Source organism: Perognathus longimembris, chromosome 6 (genome assembly GCF_023159225.1).
Source record: "Perognathus longimembris pacificus isolate PPM17 chromosome 6, ASM2315922v1, whole genome shotgun sequence".
Classification (NCBI taxonomy): Eukaryota; Metazoa; Chordata; class Mammalia; order Rodentia; family Heteromyidae; genus Perognathus; species Perognathus longimembris.
This window is the reverse complement of record NC_063166.1, coordinates 42,091,149-42,115,594: the sequence shown is the minus strand read 5'-3', so window position 1 is coordinate 42,115,594 and position 24,446 is coordinate 42,091,149. Positions and strand designations below refer to the sequence as shown.

General features: G+C 40.9%; 1 protein-coding gene across 1 annotated transcript in view; it reads left to right on the top strand.

Moving 5' to 3' along the window:
- The window catches only part of Gadl1 (glutamate decarboxylase like 1), a 176,460-nt gene that overhangs the window by 23,554 nt on the left and 128,460 nt on the right, over window positions 1-24,446 (top strand). Inside the window, exons 2-8 of the mRNA XM_048348605.1 lie at window positions 3,547-3,719; window positions 9,034-9,160; window positions 13,574-13,664; window positions 17,383-17,489; window positions 18,224-18,339; window positions 23,056-23,135; window positions 23,227-23,281. Of these exons, the coding sequence (XP_048204562.1) occupies window positions 3,547-3,719; window positions 9,034-9,160; window positions 13,574-13,664; window positions 17,383-17,489; window positions 18,224-18,339; window positions 23,056-23,135; window positions 23,227-23,281 (749 nt within the window). The remainder of the gene's footprint in view (window positions 1-3,546; window positions 3,720-9,033; window positions 9,161-13,573; window positions 13,665-17,382; window positions 17,490-18,223; window positions 18,340-23,055; window positions 23,136-23,226; window positions 23,282-24,446) is intronic.

Sequence of the window (24,446 nt, the reverse complement as noted above, 5' to 3'; positions counted from 1 at the left end):
TACCAAGAGGGAACTAATTTCCCAACTATTATTTTTTCCAGGATAAGTATCCTTAAGATACAGAGCAAGTATCCTCACTCAGTTTCCAGAACACACTAATTATTTGGGGGTGATTCTTTAATGTCAAACGGGGAAAGAGCTGCTCTTTTTCCCTTTCTTTTTCTCTTCACTAATATTGCAGCTTATAAGAGAGTAGAAGGCTTAAAGCTTCTGTGTTTTAAATAGAACTACTTGTTTTAAATTTTCATTAATTGTTGTAAAGGTGATATAGTCAGATCTGACACAAGTCAGATAAAGTGTACATTTCTTTTGAACAATGTCATTCACCCTCCCCTATCTCTCTCCCAGTTTCTCCCTGCTATCCTCACTTATTAATTGGGATTTGTTTCTTTGAGAAACAATAAAAAGTAGGCTAAAGACTTCAAGAGAGACTTCTCAGAAGATGTTAGAATGGTCAGTAGACACATGAAGAAATATTCAGCATTTCTGGACACAAAAGAAACAGAGCTACTCTTAGTACAGTGCTTGTCTCTGAATTCCTGAATTAATGCTCATGCCTCATTTTCCCTGATCTACCCTGCCTCAGTATCTTCCCCACCATCCTGCTTGATTGGGCCCAGTCTCTTTCCTGTGATCTCAGGTGCATTGCAGCTCAGAGGCTAAAAGATGTCTGTGAAACCCTATGAGCTGCCTTGTATGTACTAGAGCTGGGCAGACAGACACAAACTTATATTCCTACTGAATGTGGCCTGTTGGGTGACAGCTAAAACAGCACGTTGCTCTATGGGTGTCCTACGTCACATGGCATTATTGCTATGCAGTGCAGGAAGAGAAAAAAGCCAGAATTATAATTCAATTGCATGCTGTGCAGGCTCATTGAAGAAGACTCCTCCTGGAAACTGATGTTTGAGAGAAGAACTAAGGCCACAACAGGGCTTGGAGGTCACAGGCTGGGCAGTGGGGGGGACAGGAAGAGGCCTATCATGCTGACTTAGATGAGATGAGGAATGACAATGAGAGCAGAGCAGTGCCAGCTCATCATCTCACAGGAAGGCAGGAACTTCTGTGGATAGGGGAGCCTTTGAGCTGTGGGGGATGTGGCTAGGAGGCTTCCGCAGAGATCCAAGCATTTGATGGTGATTTGGATGATCAGAGTGGGTAGGACTGGAAAAAGCACTCAGGTTCTGGATATACTGGTCATGGGAGTTTCCTCTAGTATTTGAGAATTCCTTAACTTTGAGCTATCTAAGTGAGAAAGAGAGTTTCAAATGATATCCTGAGCAGACCACAGAGTCCCAGGGGTTTCAACCTGGGCAAGGGCAGGTGAGGAGAGGCATGTGATTACAGTGATCAAGAGAATAAAATGTGATTACTGAGAAAAAGACAACTGAACTAGACTCAATTCTTTATGGATTTTCTATAGTATTTTCCTCTAGACAATTGTATGAATTATAGGGATCTTTTTCATCAATTGTGTGAAGAGAGTGATGATTTAAATTTCACTGCTACTCTAATTTTAAGTGGCTGTTTGACATTTAAAAATAATATTGTGTGGGGGGGAAGAGGGTGGGAGGAAGGAAGACATATTCTGGGAGGTCTAAGAGCTGTTGTAATTCCTTGGCCAATAAAAGCCTGAAATTCTACTAATGAGGTTCAAAACAAATCTCACTTTTTATTTGCCTAATGATAGCTCTGCTTATTGACATAACCAAGAGTCCCAGAATAATCCCCCTCTTTCCCATTCTGTTTCTAAAACACTGAAAACTTTTTAGGGGAACAGCCCTTCTGATAAAGTGCATTATGTCTCAAAGCTCAGTTCTGGGGTTGTGACATCTGACTGTGTCAAAAGTCGTGGCAGAGATACCTTTGTAGTAGAAGCAGAGGGAAGGTGGAGGAGGCGCTGTGTGCCTGGGGTGAGATGGAGCCTGTGTACAAAGACCTCACTCTTCTCATGTTCTGCAGCCACGGTTCCTTCTCACTTCCTGTCTTCTTGGGCACCATTTGTATTTGTCAATGATTGAACCAAAGGTTTTACCAATCTGTTCATCTTCAAGAGAAAATTATCTGAGGTAGAATAATTGTGACTACCGGTAAAGAAGTCATAGACATTTAAAATATATAGAATCCTATCTACTCAGGAGACTGAGATCTGAGGATGGCAGTTCAAAGCCAGCCTGGGCAGGAAAGTTTGTGTGACTCATCTCTGCTTAACCACCAAATAGCAGAAGTGAGGGTGTAGCTCAAGCAGTAGAGCACTAGCTTTGAGTGAAAAAGCTAAGGCACCGCCCCCAGGCCATGAGTTTAAACCCTAGCGCACGAGAGCATGTACACACACACACACACACACACACACACACACACACACACACACACATACACACACGACCACACAGGACAGATCTCTATTTACATGAGTGAAAATTGTTGGAAAAGTGAGTAAAATGGGTTTTGTGGGCATTTGTGAGACATAAACTCTTCCAGATAGCAAGTGCAATGACTGAGGAAAGAAAAATAGAACTTTATATGCAGAACTCAAAATTTAGTTGATGGGGAAACTGATCAGAACTCTCTGCTCTAGAGGGAGAAGCACTTCCATTAGCCAAGAACTGTGGTTCTGGAAGCAGCAGCTAGCTCTGCCTTTGAAGCTTTCCCTACTTACTTCCTGGAAGGCATTCACGAGGCCCCACTCAGTTCTTTCTGTGATGCACATCCTTCAAATGCAGAATGGAACTTATGAAATTCAGTCTGGAATCTAATCCACAAATTCATTAGTAGGAAGAACAATTTGTGTATGTCCAGGTGCTGTGTTTTCCTTACCAAGGAGCTTCCTTCTTTCTAGGCTCAGAAATGTTACGCAGATTTCCACATGGAGAGGAAGGAAGGCTTGCTATCTCAATCATACAGTGCCTACACAATATAGCAATGTACCTACAATGTAAAATGTGCCTACAGAACAAATATCATATGCTTTACATTCAAGGACTCAGGGGGGAGGGTGTTAATTCCAGGTGAAAATCCCCTTCCTTTTCTCCAAATGACCAAGACTTCCCTTGGCCAGCTGTATTCCATACTGTGGGAGGAAGAGGGACTTACTTAAAGATATCTGATAGTAACCATTGCACATTGGTGAGAATGCCAGTAAATCCTTTATTTGGGGATGCTTTGTAAGCCATCTATAATTATGAAAGACATTTTTTTCTTTCTTTCAATGCCATTATCACAGGAATTATCCTATACAGTGATAACGTTCCCTATCAATGCTGTTCTGACACACAGCCAATGGTCATCCACTCGGTGTGCTAACTCAGTTTGGTTCTGAGGGGCAAGGATCACCTGATAGATTTCCTGCCTCACAAACTGGGAACTTTGTGAAACTGCCTTAACTGTGCCATGCCACTGGGTACCATAAGAAATTCACTCCAAATGATACCTTCATATTGAATGATATCATGCTGTTTGGAGCTAAGATAGTGATCCACTTTTTTGGCCTGTGTTTTGTGATGTGAGCTAATTAGGTTGTCTGTGGAACAGTTTGTGTGATTCCAGGAGACAGTGAGCAGCAAGAGATGATGCCAAGTAAGAAGAGCGCTGTTCTTGTGGATGGAGTTATACTGAATGGACCGACAACCAATGTGAAAGCAGGAGAAAAATTCGTGGAAGAGGCCTGTAGGCTAATAATGGAAGAAGTGGTTTTAAAAGCTACTGATGTTAATGAGAAGGTAAATATGAAAACCTATTAGCTGTGTGCTGGAGGCTCCTGCCTGTAATCCTAAATACTTAGGAGGATTGCAGTTTTGAAGCTAGTCCAGACAGAAAAGTTCATGAAACTCTTATCTCCGATTAACCAGCAAAAACCAGAAGTGGAGATGTGGCTCATGTGACAGAGTACTAGCCCTAAAGAAAAAAAGCTAACCAAGAATGCAAAGCCCTGAGTTCAAGGACCTTTCTGAAGAGTCATCAGTGTGTACTAGGCACCCTTTCTAAGCACTCTCCACATGTTTTGTTGTTTTCATCTTTACACAAACCTTAAAGAGGTGGGCTATTTACTTGTCTCATTTTAGTGATGAAGAAGGAGTTGGACCTGAAGGCATCTAGGTCTTGTCCAAGATTACACACGAGCAAGTATCAGAGCTGGGACTAAAGTTTAGGCAGTCTGGCTCCAGAGTCTACATGAGCCTTCTCCAGGTACTGCTAGAAACCACTCACGTTTCTTTTCTTACACTCAATAATTTCCATGTTGGAGCTGCATTACCAACAAATAAATTAATGGTAGATGCCCCTTTGTTATATTAGTAGGATATAAATACCACTTGAAAATGATTGTGAGTGTGATGGCATTTATTCTCAATTTTTGGTCATATGATATTGAGGGAATTAATACAATACAATGTCCACTAGGCCTCTGAATATAGAATAGTTACATTTAAGGCAAAACCACTGATGGTAATTAATTAATTTTACTTTGTTTTATGTTTGTAGTCTTGAACCTAAGGCTTCAGGTTTGTAAGAAATCGACAACTTGAGCTATGCCCATTGATGGGATTTCTTTTTTCTCTTCCTTTCCTTTCCTTTCTTTCCATTTTTCTTTTTGTTTTGTTTCTTTCTTTTTTGTTTTGTTTTGTTTGTTTGTTGTTTTGACCATGCAGGCATTGAATTCAGGGCCTTTCATCTGCTTGCTCTGATGGTAGTTTATCACTTGAGCCACACTTCCAGCCTGAGTTTTTGCTAATACTCTGGAAATGGAGTCTTACTGACTTTTTACCTGGCTTAGCTTTAAACTGTGACCCTCTGAATATCAGCATCCTGAGTAGGTATGATCCAATAGCATTCAGCTGATGGCATTTTTTTTTAATCCATCTGAATGCTATACATATAATTACACGTTGCCTGGCCTTCTCTGTGCTTGTGATATATTTTGGACATTGTTTTGGAGCATGATGTTCCTTTGACAATAGTTTTAAATTAACTTTTATTCCATCACTACTCAGTTACTGTTAATACAACTGAGTTTAAAAAGGCATTCAATTCAGCTGTGAAGTACATAAGGAAGCGAGGTAAATGCCCAGTTTTGCACAGAATTTGTAATATAACAGGAAGGATACATTGTCCCTGGAGAAGAGGACCAAGTGAGAATGGGACAGACACTGTAGCTTGAGGGAGCCTTTGAGAGTTTATGAAAGTAGACACAGGGCTCTGGTACACAGGTAGGGACCTTTGTTCTGTCAGTGATTATTTGAATATTTATAACATCATTGTGGACCATACAAAATTATCAGTACAAGTAGATGGGCCACAGGCAGCTACCATGACATATAGATAGCTGTTCCATCATGTACCAAATGATTCCATTGAACCTTATTTGTATGAAAGATAGACATCTGCCACCTCTCAAGAATGGTGGACAAAAGGCTGGGAATATGGCCTAGTGGCAAGAGTACTTGCCTCGTATACATGAAGCCCTGGGTTTGATTCCCCAGCACCACATATATAGAAAACGGCCAGAAGTAGTGCTGTGGCTCAAGTGGCAGAGTGCTAGCCTTGAACAAAAGAGAAGCCAGGGACAGTGCTCAGGCCCTGACTCCAAGGCCCAGGACTGGCAAAAAAAAAAAAAAAAAAAAGAATGGTGGACAGAGAAAATGTAATGTGGGATTCTAATTTCTGAGGGTGTTCAAGAAAGCAGGAAGGAAAGTCGTACAGCATTATAGAGGGAAATAGGTATTGAATCTGACAAAAGAACTTGTTTTTCCCCTGGAAAGATGGGCTCACAGAAGTGACCAATGAGAGGCAAGATGAGAAGGAGATCCAAGTGCTGGTGACTCACATGTGTAATCTTAGCTACTCCAGGTGAAGTTCAAAACCAGTCTGCCACTAAATAACAAAAAGCTGGAAGTAGACCTTTGGCTAAAGTGGTAGAGTGCCATCCTTGAGCAAAGAAGCTGTAGAAAGCACCCAAGATCCCCTGAACTGAGTTCAAGCTCCAGTATCAGCACTGAAAGAGAGACAGAGGTGGGAGGGTGCTTGTGGTCCTAAACTACCAGTAAGAAACTCAAAGTTGGTTACGAAGTAGTAGATGTGCAGGCTTGCTAGTAGTCACATGAAGTGAAAGCTATTTAGAAATGGAGGAGTTAGGTGAAGTTTATATATCTCTAAATTCTCTCACTTTAAAAACAAATTTCCCCAGGGTACCATCTGCACACTCATCTGCAGACTCATCCCACACTTGGGAAGATGGTAATTCCTGTGTCCTCTCCAGTAGGCCTTTCTTCTCAGCCACCGAAAAAAAGTGTTATAATTTTTATTTGGTAAAAATAAACTTCATGAGGTTTGGGAAGTCATATGACAGTCATCACGATCCAGATAGGAAAGTCTCCATCTCCCCTGCCAGGGATTTTGTTCTCCAGAGCTAGCCTTCCTTGCCCCTGTAATCCCTGAAAACGAGTGGCCTGTTTGCTGTGCCTTTTATCTTTGTTTTATCCATACTTGCTGTATGTATTTGTGACAAGCCCTGTGGCTGAGCAACTCTGTAGCCATCTCTGTGATGGCCGTTGGTTCATTTCTCACAACATCAGAGGTAGACCTGACACTTCTGATACAATTTGATTGTTTTTCTCCTGCTTCTCCAAAGTTCCACCTCCCAGTATTCTCACTTTTCTCTGGTCTCCCCCATCCCTCCCACAAACAAACTTCTTTTCTTTTTCCTGACAGTAATGAGATTTTAATTTAGGGCCTTGTGCTTGCTAGGAAGATGCTCAAACATTGAGCCATGACTCCGGCCCTTTTTGCATCAGTGATTTTTGCCATGAGGCCTCCTTTTTGAAAGGTTGGACTACAATCCACCTATTTTATGCTTTCTGTCATAACTGGCATATCAAGTGTGTGCCATAACACCCAGCTTCTTCCATTGAGTGGTAGCATGCATTTTTTTTTTGCCTGGTTCCACCTAAAACTTCAATCCTCCTGGTCTTAGCCTCCCATATAGCTGGAGTAGTAATAGGCACACTTCACCTCACCCAGCTACTGCTTGAAAAGGAGTCAAGCCCAAACTGACTTCAGACCATGAGCCTCCTAATCTCAGCCTCTCAGGTAGCTAGGACTATAGGTGGAAACCACTGGCTGCTGGCCATGCAGGAACTTTTTAAGGCTCTCTACAGTCCCTCATTTCCTGTACTTCTTCACCTCCTACCCACTTACTCTGGCCTCTGCTCCCACCTCTATGCCAAACAGCTCGTTTCAAGATACCTTCTTGGCATGAGTCCCATGCTTACTGTGTCTTTTACTAATTTGACTTCTCAACTGTGTTTGCCAGTGGAGCTGCTAAAAGCAGCCATTCTTTTTCCTTTGGGCAGCATTTGTTGTTCTCCAACTTCTCCTTCATCTCTTGCCTGTCTTCCACATGCTGTTTCCTCAAGGGCTGCTATTTCCTGGGATTTCTGGGCTCTTCCATCCTCCCTAGAGGTTCTCTGAGCCATGTCATTTGCAAGCTCATATATCATCACAGTACAGCCTGGGACTCTCTTCCTTCAAACCAACAGTGACATCCATTTTGGATGCTCAAAACTCCTCACTCTACCTATTCCCCACTGCCATCAGCAAACCCTGTGTCTAAGATAGAAGATACAGGGACTGTCTTAGCCTATTCCTTTGTCACCCTCAACATTGAATTGATTTCATTTCCAAATGTTATTTATTTTGCATTTTTAATACTTTTGGGGACTCTATACTTTATGTCTATTTGCCCTCTCATTCAGTTTACCACTGTCTGATTTATTATAGCTATTATAATTTTACTTGGAATCCCCACGTAGGAAAGAACGTTAACATCCAAAACATAGATATGTCCATTTTATTCCTCTATTCTAAGCATAACCATGGCTTTTAGAATGAAGCAAAACTCAGTAGTGCTCCCATAAAGCCCACCACAATCCAACTTGCTTTATTTTTCCACATACTCATTCATTTAGTCTACATATCTTTACTGAGTGTGTTGAGTGTGTTGAACATAGTAGATTATGTTAGTTATTGGGATCTGTGTATGAACTGGCAGACCTCTACTCTCCTGGACATTATGTGGAAGTAATGGACAAGTGAGTGCCACAGTGTGTATTTGAATATGGCAAGGACTATAGAGAAAAGGAGAGTGAAGAAAGCCAAGGAAATAGATTGAGATCAGGTAGGTAATAACAGATAGTGGATTTTTGTTTGTTTTATATTTTTTATTTTTTGTTATTATTATGATGTGATATACAGAGGAATTACCATTTCTGGTAGAAGCTTTTAAGGAATAGACTCAGGGCTGCTATCATTGAGAAAGCAACACATTTGAGCAAGTTTGGAGCAAAGGGAAGGCGTTAGCTATAAAAGCATTTGAGGGAGCAGCATTCTATTCCAGGGGTATAGCCATGTGGAGGCTCTAAGGTAAGAACATGTGCGGGGTGCTCGAGGAAATGGAAATGCCTCTTCCAGGAAGTGAGTAAAGCCCAATGAAACTGGAAGGGTACTGCAGCTGGGGAAGGCAGCCATGCAGGATCTGTTGCATCCTTGTGAAGACTTCACCTCTTACCTTGAAGAACCCATGCGTGCATTGGCTGCACATAAGAGGATCACTCTGGCTGCTAGTTGGTAGATTGTGTGGGGTAGGGGGACATGCAGAGAACATGCTAAGGTAGTCATATAAGTGGCCAGCTCTGTGGCTAAGCATCTCTCTTCTTCAAAGACCACACTCCAGCCATACCAAACATACTCGATTTCCCAGAGATACAGCAAGATCCCTGCTTTATAGCTTCTTGTCATTGTATCCTCTGCCCTCAGCTTAATTCATTCTTCTCTGACATGGGTCCTCCAGGAGTCCTTCTCTGATCATACCCAGCTCAAATGGCCCTTCACTGGTCCCAACAGTGTCTGTACTATGTCATAGCTCTTTTTGTGTCTCCCACTATCTGGAGCTTCATAAGGTTGAGTCCCAGCTGCTTACCCCTTCTCTGACCTAGGCTGGACCAGGTACACACTTAACAGTGTGCTGTGCTCAACCACCAGGTGTGTGAATGGCAGCCTCCTGAACAACTGAGACAACTCCTGGACTTGGAGATGAGGGACACAGGAGAGCCACATGACCAGCTTCTGAAGCTCTGCCAGGATATCATTCACTTCAGTGTCAAAACCAGTAAGAACTCCAGCTTCCCCACTGATGGGTGCCTGGCAAGCCCTGGCACTTGTAATAAAGTTAGGATAACAATGTTTATGGGATATCAGGCCTGGATGAAAAAGTAGTGATTCTGACATTTTTGCGAGTGTCCATTTAATTTCTAATTAGATTCCTACCAAGGATTGTAATATATAGATAGAAAACTCTTGGAGTATTTTATTTTTAATTTTAATAGTACTGGCGTTTGAACTTGGTGCCTTATACTTGGAAGGCAAGCTTTCTGACTACTTGAGCTACTATCCCATCCCCTTTTATTTTATTTTTCAGAAAGGGTTTTATCCTTTGACTGGGATCCATCTTGGATTGTGATCCTCCCATTGAGGGCTCCTGCATGGCTGATATCATAGATATGTGCCATCAAGCTTGGCTTAGACACTTTTTCATATAAGTAGGGATATTTTTATTCAGGAGACATGGATTAACTCTTGGCAGTTGCTAATTACTAAATTAGTCTATCAACTCTGGTAGGACAAAAAATACTGAAGGCAGATATAAAACAAAATGACTATGTGGTAAATTTTGCAGTAATGCCTCACAGTAACGTACGACCACTGTGATCACTTGTGAATGTGCTGGTGTGATGCCACCCACAGGCTGAAATGCAAGTCCAGCTTGACTAAGTGCCCTGATCACCTAGAGGGAAAGTCTTAATAGGGAGAGAGTAACTTGCCAAAATATTCATGATTCAATGAGGCACAGATGGCTCACAGCTATAATCCTATTTCAAAGGCTAAAATCTAGAGGATTGCAGTTTGAGCCCAACCCAAGAAGAAAAGTTTGTGAGACTTCTTTAAAAAATAGCCAGCCCAAACGGGTGGTGGTGTAGCTTTAGGTAGTAGAATGTCAGCCTAGTAAACATGAGGTCTAGAGTTCAAGTCCCAGTACCTGAAAAAAGTCACCTTTTATTGTGCTATGAAGGTAATCCATTACTTAAAACTAGGCAGGCATTATGTTTTATGAATTCTGACACTGGACTACATTTAGTGGAAAGAGTATCATAAAGTCCTGGCTAAAAATAATTGGATTAGGTTCCCCTGGGAAAGCCTTATACATGTTTAAAAAATTCAGCATTTCAAAAGCAGAGATACATATCTTATTATTATAGTACATGTCAGAAGTGCAGAATGACATTTAATGCAGTAGATTTTTCAGTTTACTGGTTATTTTCCATAATGTTACCATGGAAATCAATCATAAATTAACACAGAACTAAAAAAAAATCTTATTAAAATTACTTGTGGCAAAGTCTGGCTTCCTTTGCCAGATGAGAGGGTATTTTCTACGTTTTAATGGAAAAAAAATCTTTTCTTTTGAGCTTTGTTTTTTCCTTGAGCTCTTTTTTCTTGATCTATTGGTGGAGAGAGAGAGAGAGAGAAAGAGAGAGAGAGAAAGAGAATGAGAGAGGGGGAGAGCAAAAGGAAGAGAGGGCAATAGATAAAGCTACATTCAATTCTATAATTTGCATTAAAGAGTCACTAGTTCAGTGCTTCCAAAATACTAAAATTATCACTAGCTTGAAGGAAGAAGAGAATGTCAAGCCAAGCTAGTTAGTCTGTTACTGAGTGGGAATCTTTATACTGTATAAAGCCAAGAGCCTTTATGAGATCTTTTCCACAAGAAAAAAAAGTAAGAGCTAGAATTTGACATTGGTTCTTGAAAGGAGGCTGTGTTTGAAGTAAGCCAAATCAGAAAGTATATGTAAGCTGGGCACCAGTGGCTCATGCCTGAAATCCTAGCTAGTCAGGAAGCTGAAATCTGAGGATTGGTTCAAAGTCAGCCTGGGCAAACAAACCCATGAGATTCTTAGCTCCAATTAATAAACAAAGACAGAAATGGAGATGTGGCTCAACTAGTAGGGTGCCAGCCTCAGGCAGGGAAAAAAAAAAGTTTGAGCTCCAAGCCTCTGAAGTACATTGTGTAATGAGTCACAAACCACTCCATCTTCCACACTGTAATGTGACCCATAATCAAAAATACAAAGGTTGGGCTGGGAATATGGCCTAGTGGCAAGAGGGCTTGCCTCGTATACATGAAGCCCTGGGTTCGATTCCCCAGCACCACATATGTAGAAAATGGCCAGAAGTGGCACTGTGGCTCAAGTGGCAGAGTGCTAGTCTTGAGCAAAAAGAAGTCAGGGACAGTGCTCAGGCCAATGAGTCCAAGGCCCAGGACTGGCCAAAAAAAAAAAAAAAAAAAGTCATTTATGGCTGCAGTTTCAGAACAACTCCTGTGGGAGAGTCAGATTCATTTCTCAGTGGTTCTGGTTGAATGTGGGCTTCACAGAAGAGTTTGGGTGGTGGCTAATCACACCTGTAATCCTAGCTACTCAGGAGGCTGAGATTGGAGGAATGCTATTCAAAATCAGGCCAGAGAGGACAGTCTCATGAGACTCTTATCTTGAATTAACCACCAAAAAACCACAAGTGGAGCTGTGGTTCAACTGGTAGAGTTCCAGCCTTGAGGGAAAAGGTAAGGGAGAGAGTCCAGGTCTTGTGTTCAAACCCCAGTACCAGAAAACACTAAAAAAGTGTGGTGCAGCCAAAAAGAAAAGAAGGGTACAGCAAAGCTCAAAAGACAGTATGCAAGGTTTACTTAGAAGCATTGTGCTTTATGAAAGAGGTTTGTTTCTCTTGTATATAATCATGTTTTGAATACTTTTTAAAATTGAGGTGTTACTTACAGTCAATAAAATATATAAATCTGAAGTCCTTAGCTTTGTGAACCTGCATCTGTGTCAAGCTACGGAATTGTCACACAGACCAGCTTTGCTCATTTCTAGCACTCAAGGTCCCCCAGCCTCTGTGCCACTACAGTGCCTCTCCAGGAACATCCACAACCCTCCTCTGGAGCCCCACCTGTGGCTCTGTGGAGTTTGAATGTCCTGAGTAGAATCATGCTATAGATAATCTTTCTTGGATGGTTACTTCTTTGTTCTAAAGGGTCATTTATGTTATTGCCTTATCAATAGGTTTGTTTTGTGCCACTACTGGGGCTTGAACTCAGGGCCTTCCTATCTGGCTAGCTTTTATACTCAAGGATGATGCTCTACCATATGAGCTACAACTCCACTTCAGCCTTTTTTCCTGGTTAATTGGCGATAAAGAGACTCAAGTACTTTCCTGCCAGGGCTAGCTGCAAACTCAACTCTTGAGTAGCTAAAATTCCAGGCATGAGCCCTGGCACCCAGATGACAGGTTATTTTGTGATTGCCACATTTTTTACATTTTTATTAGTATATATTAGTTGTAGTAAGGTGTTTCAATGTGCTCTTTCCCCACATATGTACAATATACCGTAATCAAATTTACCCTTTCTATCATTCTCCTAGGTCTTCCCTCCCTCCTCTTAAAACAACTTCTTTAGCTTTTATTGCTTTGTTTACATGCCTTTCAATCACATCCACTGTCCTTTATCTTTCCTTTCACTCTTCCTCTTACTGCTGGTATCCACCTCCAAACAGAGCCTGTTTATCATTCCTGTCATTTATTTATTTTTGTTATTAAAAATTACCTTTTTCCTGAATAATTACTTATTTATTGTCAAAGCGATATACATAGGGGTTACAGTTTCATACATAAGGCAGGGGGTACATTTTTTGTGCAATTTAAATAGTTGTATGAAGGGGTTGCAATTCAATATGTTGATTTATATGTCCAATGCATCTTGGTCAATGACACCCTCTCCATCATTCTATCTCTCCATCTATCCCAGTCCCACCCATCTCCTCAAGTTGGCATTCATTTCTAAAAATTGAATTTCTAAAAACTGAATTTTGCATATGAGAGAGAACATGTGATATTTGTCTTTCTCAATCTGTCTTGTTTTACTTGACATAGGATTAATAGTTCCATTTACTACTTTCCTGCAAATGACATTATTCCATTCTTCATGGCTGAATTGTGTTTATATATCACATGTCTTTTATCACTATCAGTTGATTGGCATCTATGCTGATCCTATATCTGACTATTGTAAACATTGCTGCTGTGGCATGGGTGTATAGATATCTTGATTGTAGCTGACTGATTTTCTTTCAGATATGCCCAGGACTGGCATAGCAGGATCATACAGAAGTTCTACTCTTAGTTTTCTGGGGGACCTCTTTACTAATTTCCATAATGCCTACAGTAATTTACATTCCCACCATCAATATATGAGGGTTTCTTTTCCTCTACATTCTACTAGCATTTGTTTATTGTTGTTTGTTTTCTTGATGATCACCATTCTGATGGGTGAGATGGAATCTGTGTCATTTTTTAATATATTCATTAGCCATTTTTACGGACACTGTTCATTAGTCCATTTTTAGTTGGATGATTAATCATTTTTGTTTAATATTTGGAAACTAAATACCTTGTTTTACATTTATAGATCACCCAAGATTTTTTAACCAGTTGTATGCTGGCCTTGATTATTATTCCTTGGTGGCTCGATTCATGACAGAAGCACTGAACCCCAGCATGTAAGTGCCATGTAACTGGAATTTCACTGGGAATATGAGTTAGAGATGCTTTCTAAGTAGATGAAATTTCATTCACAAATCATTATCTATGTTTTCTTTTGCATACTTTGACCATCAGTAATGGCATTCTTAGGCCACCAAGTAGTAGCTGAGGAGCTGTTGATGGAGTCTGTTTCTGTGAACTGGTATAGCAACATTGCCATCTCCATTTCACAAATAAGAAAACAATTTCAGCAACTTTCCATTCATTCCTGCAGGCAGAGCTGCGCCATTACTAAGCATTAGAGACTGAATAAAACAGATTTTGACTCTTCCTTATGAAGTATAGAATCTAGTGAAAGAAAGAGACAATCTAGGCCCATGGTGGTAATATAAAATTAATGTAAAATTCTCATTCTTATGTGCTGAGGAGGTGCCAGATACTATAAATAAGAAAATATTTCCTAGTTGGGAGCTTAGGAACATCTTCTCTAAAAAGGTGACAAGTATGAGCTTAAGGATGAGCAAAGATGAAATAGGTGAAAAGGAGAGAAATAGCTGAGAACTGGTGGCTCACGCCTATAATCTTAGCTACTCAGGAGACTGAGATCTGAGGATCATGGTTAAAAAGTCAGCCTGGGCAGAGAAATCTTTGAGACGCTCATCTCCAGTTATCCACCAATAAGCAGGAAGTGGCACTGTCTTTCAAGTGGTAGAGTGTTAGCCTTGAGCTGAAGAGCTTAGGAACAGTGCCCAGGCCCAGAGTTCAACCCCATGGCAGAGAGAGAGAGAGAGAGAGAGAGAGAGAGAGAGAGAGAGAGAGAGAGGAGAGAGAGAGAGAGAGAGAGAGAGAGAGAGATTGGAGTTCTAAGTAATGTAAACTGCATACCCCAATGTCCTGTAGTGGGAAGCAGCAGGCTGTACACCATGAAAGGTCAGCTGAAAGAGCAATGGAATACAGTGGAGGACACAAGGGGAGAGATGGAGAAAAGCCAGACATTCAATGCCACATTTATTCCAGGTACATTGAGAAGGCACTAGAGATTTCTAGTCATTTGGTGAAATTTGTTATTAAAAAGGTTCCTGAAAATTATGGCAAGGATATTGGAAGGGACCAACTGAGAGGTGGTTTCCTTAGTCAAGTAGTTTGTACTTAGATGGAAGTGAGTTTAGATATATGTTGGACCTTGAATATGAAGACAAGTGGGTGGTTTCTGAGATACCGTTTGGGTTCTAGAAGTTCATAGCTGTGTTCATGGATATTCACTGACATAAGAAGCACTAGGTGAGGCCCAAATAGAGTGAATGAGACAAGGTCAAGAAGTTCATGTCCAATTACAAGTGTTTGAGTTGGCAGTGACTTTGAGATATCCAAGAAAATATATACATACATATACACATATGTATATATATATATACACACACACATATGTATACACATACACACACACATCTAAGAGATACTTGGGCCTGGCATTCTGATTTCCATAGGAAAGCTATACATTTAGCATGTGTCAGTAAAGTAAAGGTTGTGGAAATGTTGAGCATGGATGAATTCCCCAAGGCAGTGATTCTCAACATTGACTGCTCTTTGGAATCAACCTGAGAGCTATAAATAAAATCTTGATTCCTGGGTCCCAACCCAGTCCAGTTCAATATGAATGCTGTAGCTGCACTCCATGTTTTGATATCTTGACAAAGTTCAACAGCCAAGATGGAGAACCACTGTCCTTCCTAAGGGCAAAAGAAGGATTGACAATGGACTTTGACAATTGTCTTTAATGGTTAGGAGGCAGAGAGGGAGAAAGAGAGCGAGAGAGAGAAGAAACAGGCATGGAAACCAGAGGAGCATGTTCACACCACACACATGCTGTTGAGTGCCTTAATAAGATGAAGACTGAGAAATGATATTGGCTTAGCAGCATAGGTGCTATTGGAAATCTCAGCAAGGATAGCAAACACAAGTGTTTAACAGAGAAATCAGTAGATACATCAGAAAAAACATCCAAGTTAAACTCGGAAATCTTCCCTCCATATCTCAGGTTTGATAATTCCTTGTGTGGGTTACTTAATCGGAAACGAGTTTTTGAATATTCAAATGGCACTACATTGGGCCATCCCTTCAAATGTGGCTATACTTTTCCCACTATAGTAGTCAGTTTATTTTCAGACAGGTTTCAAGCTAACTCTTTTTGGTTACAAAAAAATTGATTAGTTTATTAATGTCTTAGGTATACATAAAAATGCACACTTGCAGGGTGTAAGTGGCTCACACCTGTAATCCTAGCTACTCCAGAAGCTGAGATCTGAGGATTATGATTCAAAGCTAGCCCGGGCAGAAAAGCCCTGTGAGATTCTTATCTCTAATAAACTACTCAAATAGTTGGAAGTGGTGCTATGGCTCAAGCTATAGAGCGCTAGCCTTGAGTACAAAAAGGCTCAGGGACAGCACCCAGGCTCTGAGTTCAAACCCCAGGATGGGAAACACATACATGCATGCACACACACACACACACACACACACACACACACACACACACATTTTCCCCCACATTTCCAGTGAGTGTAAACTGATATTACAGCATGGCTGAGAAATGGAGCTTATCTAGGTTTTGAAAGGATCTGGTCACATGTATGGTGCTTGATGTGAAAGCAGTCCCTTCTTTTCCTCCATCCCCAAGCTTTCCCTTCCAGATGTTAAAATAAGTGCATCAAATTCTTTGACCATAAACCTGAGTGCATTTGTTTGGTGTCCATTAAGTTTGGAGAGTATGAAGTTCATCTGATACAATGGAATGCAATTGGGGAGACTAGAGATGCTTAGTCATTCCCAGCTATCTAACAAGAAAGCCAGAGGCAATCATTTGGTGTCTTTGGGAATGTATATGAGGTAGACTTCAGTAAAAAGGCTGCTTATTAAGTGCTGTTCATGGGTTCAACATGTGTGACATGGAGGATGCAAGATGGTAGGTATGGGAGACAAGTTACTGTCTAGGCTTAGTACCTATCTCTGTTGGCCCCCAGAGATCTTTGCAGTGACCCATCGTTCAGGGTCAAAGCCACAGGAAGGACTTTGCCTTGGGACAGGCATTTCCCTGCAGCGGAGGCAAACATAATAGAGCTAGTATAGCTCTCTGGCACCATTGTTCCAGCCTAGAGCAGTAAGTCTTCAGTGACAGGGGACTGGGACAGAGATTGGCTGTAAAATCATCACAAGATCAGAGATGGACAGAACATGTCCATCTGTATAGAATGAGTGGTGCAGTGGAGGAAGCCCTGAGTCAGGACAGGAGGCCTCCATGTAGGCTAGGCTTTAGCATTGTTAGTGTACTCAGAATAGTAACCTAATTCTAACCTGGTTACCAAGACAACAACTACTTTGGCATCAGCATCCAGTGCTGTAGTCAGAGCATGTGTACAGTGGAATGGTCGCTGCCCTTGGCTGACACACAGGACCTCAGTGTCCTGCCTTTGTCCCTCCTCATGGAATTGAAGATGTCTTCTAAACTGGAAGTGACTGTATATCCCCAAGGCCTCCAGCTATGAGTGGTAGTTATATGACTATGACTAGTGCAGTCATAATCAGGGAGACAATCCATTTTCAGTGGATAAATTTCTAAAGAACACCTACACCTCTGCACCCACTGGGTAAAATAAGACTTGCTGTGCATTTCTTGGGACACCAAAGGGAGGTTTTGACTCCAGTCATAGAAGTGAAGTGTTTTTTGTATTTATCTAGTTATACGTATGAGGTGTCCCCAGTGTTTCTGTTAGTGGAAGAAGCGGTTCTGAAGAAAATGATTGAATTTGTTGGCTGGAAAGAAGGGGATGGAATATTTAACCCAGGTGAGTACAAATAGTTATTTCAGTCCACGATCCACTATGAGCATCTACAAATGTATTCCTGTGAGGGACAACTTCTTGCAGACTTAAACAGCACACAAAGTTAGACATTAGTAGTACTACTTGGTAGGCCTGTAGCTGGCACTTTCTCTAAAACAATCATACTTTGCATAATGGTAATCCAATGGCATGCACAATGGCATGTCTGAAATTTAGGACTTACATGTCTACAATCTCAGACATAAACAAAGTTTTCTGCTATTTGGAATTTGGAAAGACAAGGATAAATCCTTCAATTTTGGGGATCAGTTTTAAGAAGATTCCTAAATCACATTTGTTTATCTTATAATCCTTTTGTAGAGCCAGAAATAAAAAGGTACTATTGTTTCAATTTTATTGGCCAGACAACAGTTGGAAAAAAATGGCTTAACTCTGGAGAGTTGGCTACTTAGTCCAGAGCTCTTAGATTAAAACTTTTAGTTCAGAAAAAACTCTGGAATGAGAGGGTAGAGCAGAAATTTCCCTCCTTGCAAAGATGGAAATGTTCTAGAATTGGAGATTAAAGAGTGGGCAAATGGAGTGTTAATGGTAATGAGGGGTTGTAGTTGGATGACTTTCAAAGTGACGTTCCATTAAACTAGAAGAGTTCTGACTATTCATGTTTTACATTGTATTTGGTGTTTTGGTTGCTAAAACTTCATGTAATAAATGTGACATTTTAATTTTGTTTTTTTCAGGTGGTTCAGTGTCCAACATGTATGCAATGAATTTAGCTAGATACAAATATTGTCCTGATGTGAAGGAGAAGGGGCTGTCTGGTTTGCCAAGATTCGTGCTTTTTACATCTGCGGAGGTAAAGTGGTATTCTTGTTGACAGATAGATTGCTTTTGCTGAGAATGCATTATTTTAAAAGGCTTGTTTATCTGAAAAGTCTTGCTGTGACTTTCTCCTATTCACATGTGATTAATATGCCTGAGTGCAATCTAAGTTTGCATTCCAAGAGAGATTCTGATGAGACTGGAAGCTATACCCCTAAACTCCAGTTTCCACTTTACTTAAAATGTATACTTTGAAACATTTTAAGGAAAGAACATTTCACTTGAAACTCCAGTACTCAAATCATCACTGCTGATCTGAGATGCTTGCTCCTCTCAGTACCTTGTACATTTGCTTTGATTGGCGACTGAGGAATTTCTATTTTTCTTTTCAAGTGGCAAGGAAATACTGAGTAAAAATCAACACACACAGACACACACAGAGAGAGAGAGAGAGAGAGAGAGAGAGAGAGAGAGAGAGCTCCTATCTTCTATTTTTTTACTCTTCACAAAATGCAAGGTTAAGTGTAGCTAAAAGCATTGAAATGGATCTAGGCTTCTCAGACTCAAGTTCCATTCTTTTACTACCTCATTGACCTTTGATAAACTGATTGTCTCTCTACCCCAGTTTCCATATGTGTGTGTGTGTGTGTGTGTATACATACATACATACATATATGTGTATCTGTTGATCTTTGTATCTGATATCTTCTCCTCAAACTCAGTAGCCTTGTATTAGTGCTTACAAGTGTCAAGACAACTGGGAAGGTCAGCTGTTCTTCGCTGGTCAGCCTTACACATCCAGGGTGTGGCTGACCAATGGCTGATGCAGGCATTGCTCTTCTGGGTGCCTCTAGTGACTTCTCTGTGCTCCACATAGCACTGAGGCATGCTTTCATGGTTCCTGAGGAGACTGGAAGCACATGAGATGCTTGAGAGCTAGATACAGAGCCGGCACACAATCACTGCTGCCTCCTTTTATTTCTGGAGCAAGTGGGAGGTAGGCTTTAGCACTTGTGGGACTTGCCAAGTCACCTTAACAAAGCTCTAGATTCAGGGGGCTATTAAAGCACCCCAACACCACAGGCTAGATATTGGTTAGTAAGTTATTACTAAGCTGAGTTCTTTCAGGTGACATGGGAATCTACTTCTGGCTGTTAGTAAGAGGAAGAGAGACAATCAGCAATGTGAGGTAGGAAGAAATGGCTGGCACAGCTGAAATCCAATCTTTTTTGGAAGAGTAATTCCCTTTCTCTCTACTTTTGTGTGATTCCAATGCTGTCCTTCTACTCCAACTTTTGCTTTTGCCCCGAATAGGAAGAGCTTGGATTTCTTGCCTTCTGTGGGAAGTGTCAAAACCACTTCCTACCTAAAACACAGGTGGGAAAAATTGGAACATTCCCTTGATTTTCTTGAGTCTTATTTTCATCTGAGAGCAAAAATGACTTCATTGTTGTGAGAAGAGCAGATACAGCACGGGTGATCCTCGGTGGATGGAATCTGGGCCATTGCTGTCCTTCCCTCCCACCCTTTGTTCTGGATAAGACAACACTGAATGCAAAGCAGGAGTTGAGATGTAGGAGGCAAGAGGGGTCATCTAGGAAGTATCTTTCAGCTAGATTTTTAGACTTAGCCCTTCTTTATAACATGCAAGAGATGTGCTTTCTATTGCAAGAAGAGAATGCTTTGAAATGTAGACAAGTGAGGGAAATACTGACTTACTTGAGATTATGATGGAATGATTTCCCTCTGCACAATCCAGTTCTGGCTTTTAAAATCTGATGGACCTCAGTGAAACAGAAACATAAAGGCCCTTCTGTGTTTCAACTGCAAAGCTGATGAAATCCAGCCCCTGACATTCACTTTGTGCATTTCTTTTGCTTTTTTAATTCTTCTTTGGATTTCAAATTTGATGGAATTCTTTCCTGAAATAGTCTGGAAGAGGGAATAGTCCTGGAAGAGGGAAGGACTTCTGTTGAGGCCAGGAATAAAGATCTTACCTAGCTCAAAGCTAGCACTCTGCCACTTGAGCCACAGTGCCACTTCTGGTCATTTTCCATATATGTGATACTGGGGAATCAAATCCAGGACTTCATGTATAGTAGGCAAGCACTCTTTGCCAGTAGGCCATATTCCCAGCCCTCTATGGGAATAATTTTTCTTTCCCAGCACCTGAAGTTCTAGGATGCCCATCTTGGGGCTGTGTCTCATTCATCTTTTTGCCTTAGTGTCTCCCTGAGCTGGGGTGGGAAGCTCAGGCCTTCCTAACAGGCTACTGTATACAGAGCATGAGGCTGAAGGCTGTTTTGTCTAGGTTCAGTTACAGACTCTTCAGGAATGGAATCAGTTATGTGTTCTTGGAGAAATCCTCTGGATGTTTCTACTGTGACTTTTAGAAACTCTGCTGGATTATTTGTGAATTTCAACATGAAAACAGTCAGCAGAAGATGGAGTCCAAATGTCCAGGGCACAGACACTCTTGAGGAGAAAGTCAAGGTCCTAGACAAAACATCCTTTCAGGTACCAGGAAGGAAAACTTCAGCTCAGTGCTGTCTGTGTGTGAGCCCTTGCTGTTTCATCCTTACTGAGATGAACGCCTACTGAGATCATGGAGCCCTCTGTAGATGTGAGGTTGGGTTTAAGACTTACTTATCTTTTGCCAGTGTTGGGAACAAGCACTATTTGTTTCTAAATGCGGTTGTTCCTTCTGAATTCCAGCCTTCTATGTTTTCTCCTTTCCTTGAAACTACTCAGCATGTCTGAAGCATCGTCCTTTTTTCTTTCATCCTCTTCCAGGGCCCTTTTCCTTCTCCAGTGCTTTCAGATGTTTAAGCTTCAGTTCTGCAGGCTTTTTATCTGTCCCTATCCATTGCACTGTACTTTGCCCCAAGGTACTTAAAGAGAGTTTCACTGATGCTATTCCTTCTCTGGTTCTAAGGTTTTTATTTAGCACATCTATTGGTTGGAAGCATTTTGCTGCTGCTTAGGGATACAGTGCTGTTATTCCCCTTCTAGTCAGAGGACAGTGAGAGGGAGGTAGTATTTATCATTAGGAAATCAACTGTTCGGTTGGCACAATGGAAATCTCTAGTGAGAAGTAATTCACATTAACTCTATCATCTTAGCTGTGTCAGGCCTGTTACCTCCAGCCAGAGTAGGCAATGTAACAAGTACAGAATTAATTATACTTCTTTTGTGTACATTATTACTCCTCAACATGCATATGTTCTTGTGACATAAATGAAATAAATGCATCTTGCAGGCAGTTTGGATGGGTTCTATTTGATATTTGGAAATTAATAACCCTTTAAGAAGGCTTCATTTTTTCTGTTATGGTATTACTTCTGCATCTTATTTTTACAGAGTTAAAAAAAGTTTCCAATAAAACTCCCTTGACAAAAGAAAGGAAAAAATGACCACATTTGAGGGAATACAAGTATGAGGCATGACTATTCTAGTGTATTTATACTAACAAATTAAATTACGAAGATTTCTTTTTTGGTACAAAAATGTCCTTTAGCACCTGCATTTTTCTGGCCTGACAAAGAATTAATTGACCACCTGTCCTCACTAATATATAAAGAATGGCATCTCCAATGTTTGAATGCTGATTATTTTATGGGCTGCACATGATTGTGTGGGAGAAGGCAACATTCTGAAGTCTGGATTGCTGTTTGCCAATGAAATAGTCCAAACCTACAAAAAACTTCTCTTCGGCCCCTTCATAATGAATGCCATGGCTGACTATAGTAACTGTTTATAAGTTAATATTACTTTTGTTCTTGAGGTTTTAGCCACATTCCTATATGTTTAATTTCAGCTTTGCCTGCAGCATTAAATAAGATTAGTCCAGTACCTTATTAGCATTTAGAACCCATTGTTTGCTCTTCAAAACAATTAAACTCTTCTCCAGTCTGTGACTGCAATCTTCCAGACCCAGTCTTTCTGTCTCCCCACAGTGTGTGGAGTCAACAGTGGACCAGATTCTAAGTTCTCATTAATGTTCAGCCCTACTTATTAAGAACACATAGAAAAGCTTTTCTCTATTGTTTAATTTTCAATTTATTTATTGTCAAAGTAATGTACAGAAGAGTTACAGTTTCATACATAAAGCAGGGAGTACATTTCTTATCAAACTTATTCCCTCTTCCTTCATTTTTCTCCCAACTCCCCCCCTCCCTGGTTCCTTCCCACCCTCCCCTGAGATATACAGTTGGTTTACAGCATTGGTTCACCTTTTACGCTTCATCTTTCCATTTTGGTGTTCCCCTTCACTAGTTCTGATAAACATACATACAGTACCAAGGGCACCAAAGTCAGTTACAGTGACATTAGGGGTAAAACCATGAGGAAGAAAGACAAAAGAAAAAGGCATAATTTCATATGGTATGTTGAAAATAACAACAACAAATGTGTTTTGCAAAACAACAGCTTCCAGTGACCAAGTTTGTTCCATACATTACATCTCTCCTATGTTAACCTATTCATTCCATGATAAGTTGGCGGCAATTGTCATTGACCATTATTGATGAGCAACCTGGGCCTTGAGAGTGTGTCATCCATCCAACATCCTATCATCCCTGATTTTCTGAGCCCAGGATAAAAATTCTCAACCACTGTATTAAGGAGCTCAATCAAATTCTCCTATTCAGTCATATTCCAAAGACGTGCACACACCATGGAGAGATAACCAGTGATGCATTTTCTATGACCTGCATTCAACTGTCTCCTTCCTCCTCCCCCTTTCATTCAGTGTCATTATTCCATGAAGAAGGCTGCGTCCTTCCTTGGGATTGGTACGCAGAACGTGTGCTTTGTGGAGACAGATGGAAGGTAACTGGGACAGGATCTGGAAGTCGGGTGGGGGAGGGAGACTTTAAAAACACCTAAATGTAACTGAAAGTCTTAAATCTGTATTCCTTAGAGGTAAAATGATACCTGAAGAGCTGGAGAAGCAAATCTGGAAAACCAGAAAAGAGGTGAGAGAGGTGAAAATAAGAAAGAGAGAGAGAGAGAGAGAGAAACAGAGAGAGAGACAGAGAGACAGAGAGACAGAGACAGAGAGACAGAGCGACAGAGACAGAGAGAGAGTATGAGAGTGTGTGTGAGAGAAAGAATATGAATGAATTAAAGGAAGAGAATGCAATCCATCAAAGGCCAGTGTTGTGTGTGGAGAAAGGAGAAAGTGTGTTGGGGTTAAAAACAGGGAAATTTGTTTACAAATGTTTTATTTCCAGGTGTTGACTCTCCAGGTTCTGTGGAATTTCTTGGATGTTCTCATTATCAGATGATCACAGCCAGTTAAAAAAAAAACAACACTAAAATATTGGCAGAATAAAATATTCAGAACTCTTGACTAGAGCAAGCCCTAAAAAGGAACCTAGACTGTTCTATGCTTTACTGCAAAACTCTTCCCACTGGAGTCCAAATATTTGTGTGTGGCTGCCTCGGGGTAGTTCTAGATTTGTATTCTTTTCTATTCTTTTTTGTTCTTTTTCTGTGTGTGTGTGTGTGTGTGTGTGTGTGTGTGTGTGTGTGTGTGTGTGTGTGTGTTCTGGGGCTTGATCACAGAGCCTGGGTACTGTCCCTTGGTTTTTCTTTCTTCACAGCTGGTGCTCTACCACTTCACTGCAGCTCCACTTCTAGATTTTTTTCTTGTTAATTGGAGATACAAGGCTCACAGAATTTTCTGCCTGTGCTGGCTTTGATCCACAATTCGCAGATCTCATCTTTCTAAGTAGCTATGGGCACTTAACAGTTTTTTTTTTTTTTTTATCAATCCTTCTAACCCTTAGTCCTCTCTGTTATTGCCACCAAATTGGTCTTGAGTCTAGTCTGCCAGTAGCAGAATGTCTTGTCTTCATTAGCTTCTAGAACCAACTAAAGCTGAGAAGTCAAGGCATGGCCCCTGCTTGCCTGCTGTAATCCAGTGAGGTTGGCCCCTCACCTGCTTTTAAAAAGTGTTCCATTATTTGTGCCAGCCATTTTTGTTTCTTAGATGCAAAGCCTCTGAATGGGGTACACTAGTGCTGTTTCTCCCATCTTCATCTTCCTCTCCTGATCATAGAGCTGCAGATGGTTCCCCATAGCTTCATGATAAGTAGCAACACTCAAATGTACCTGCAGAAACGATAAAGCTCAGTT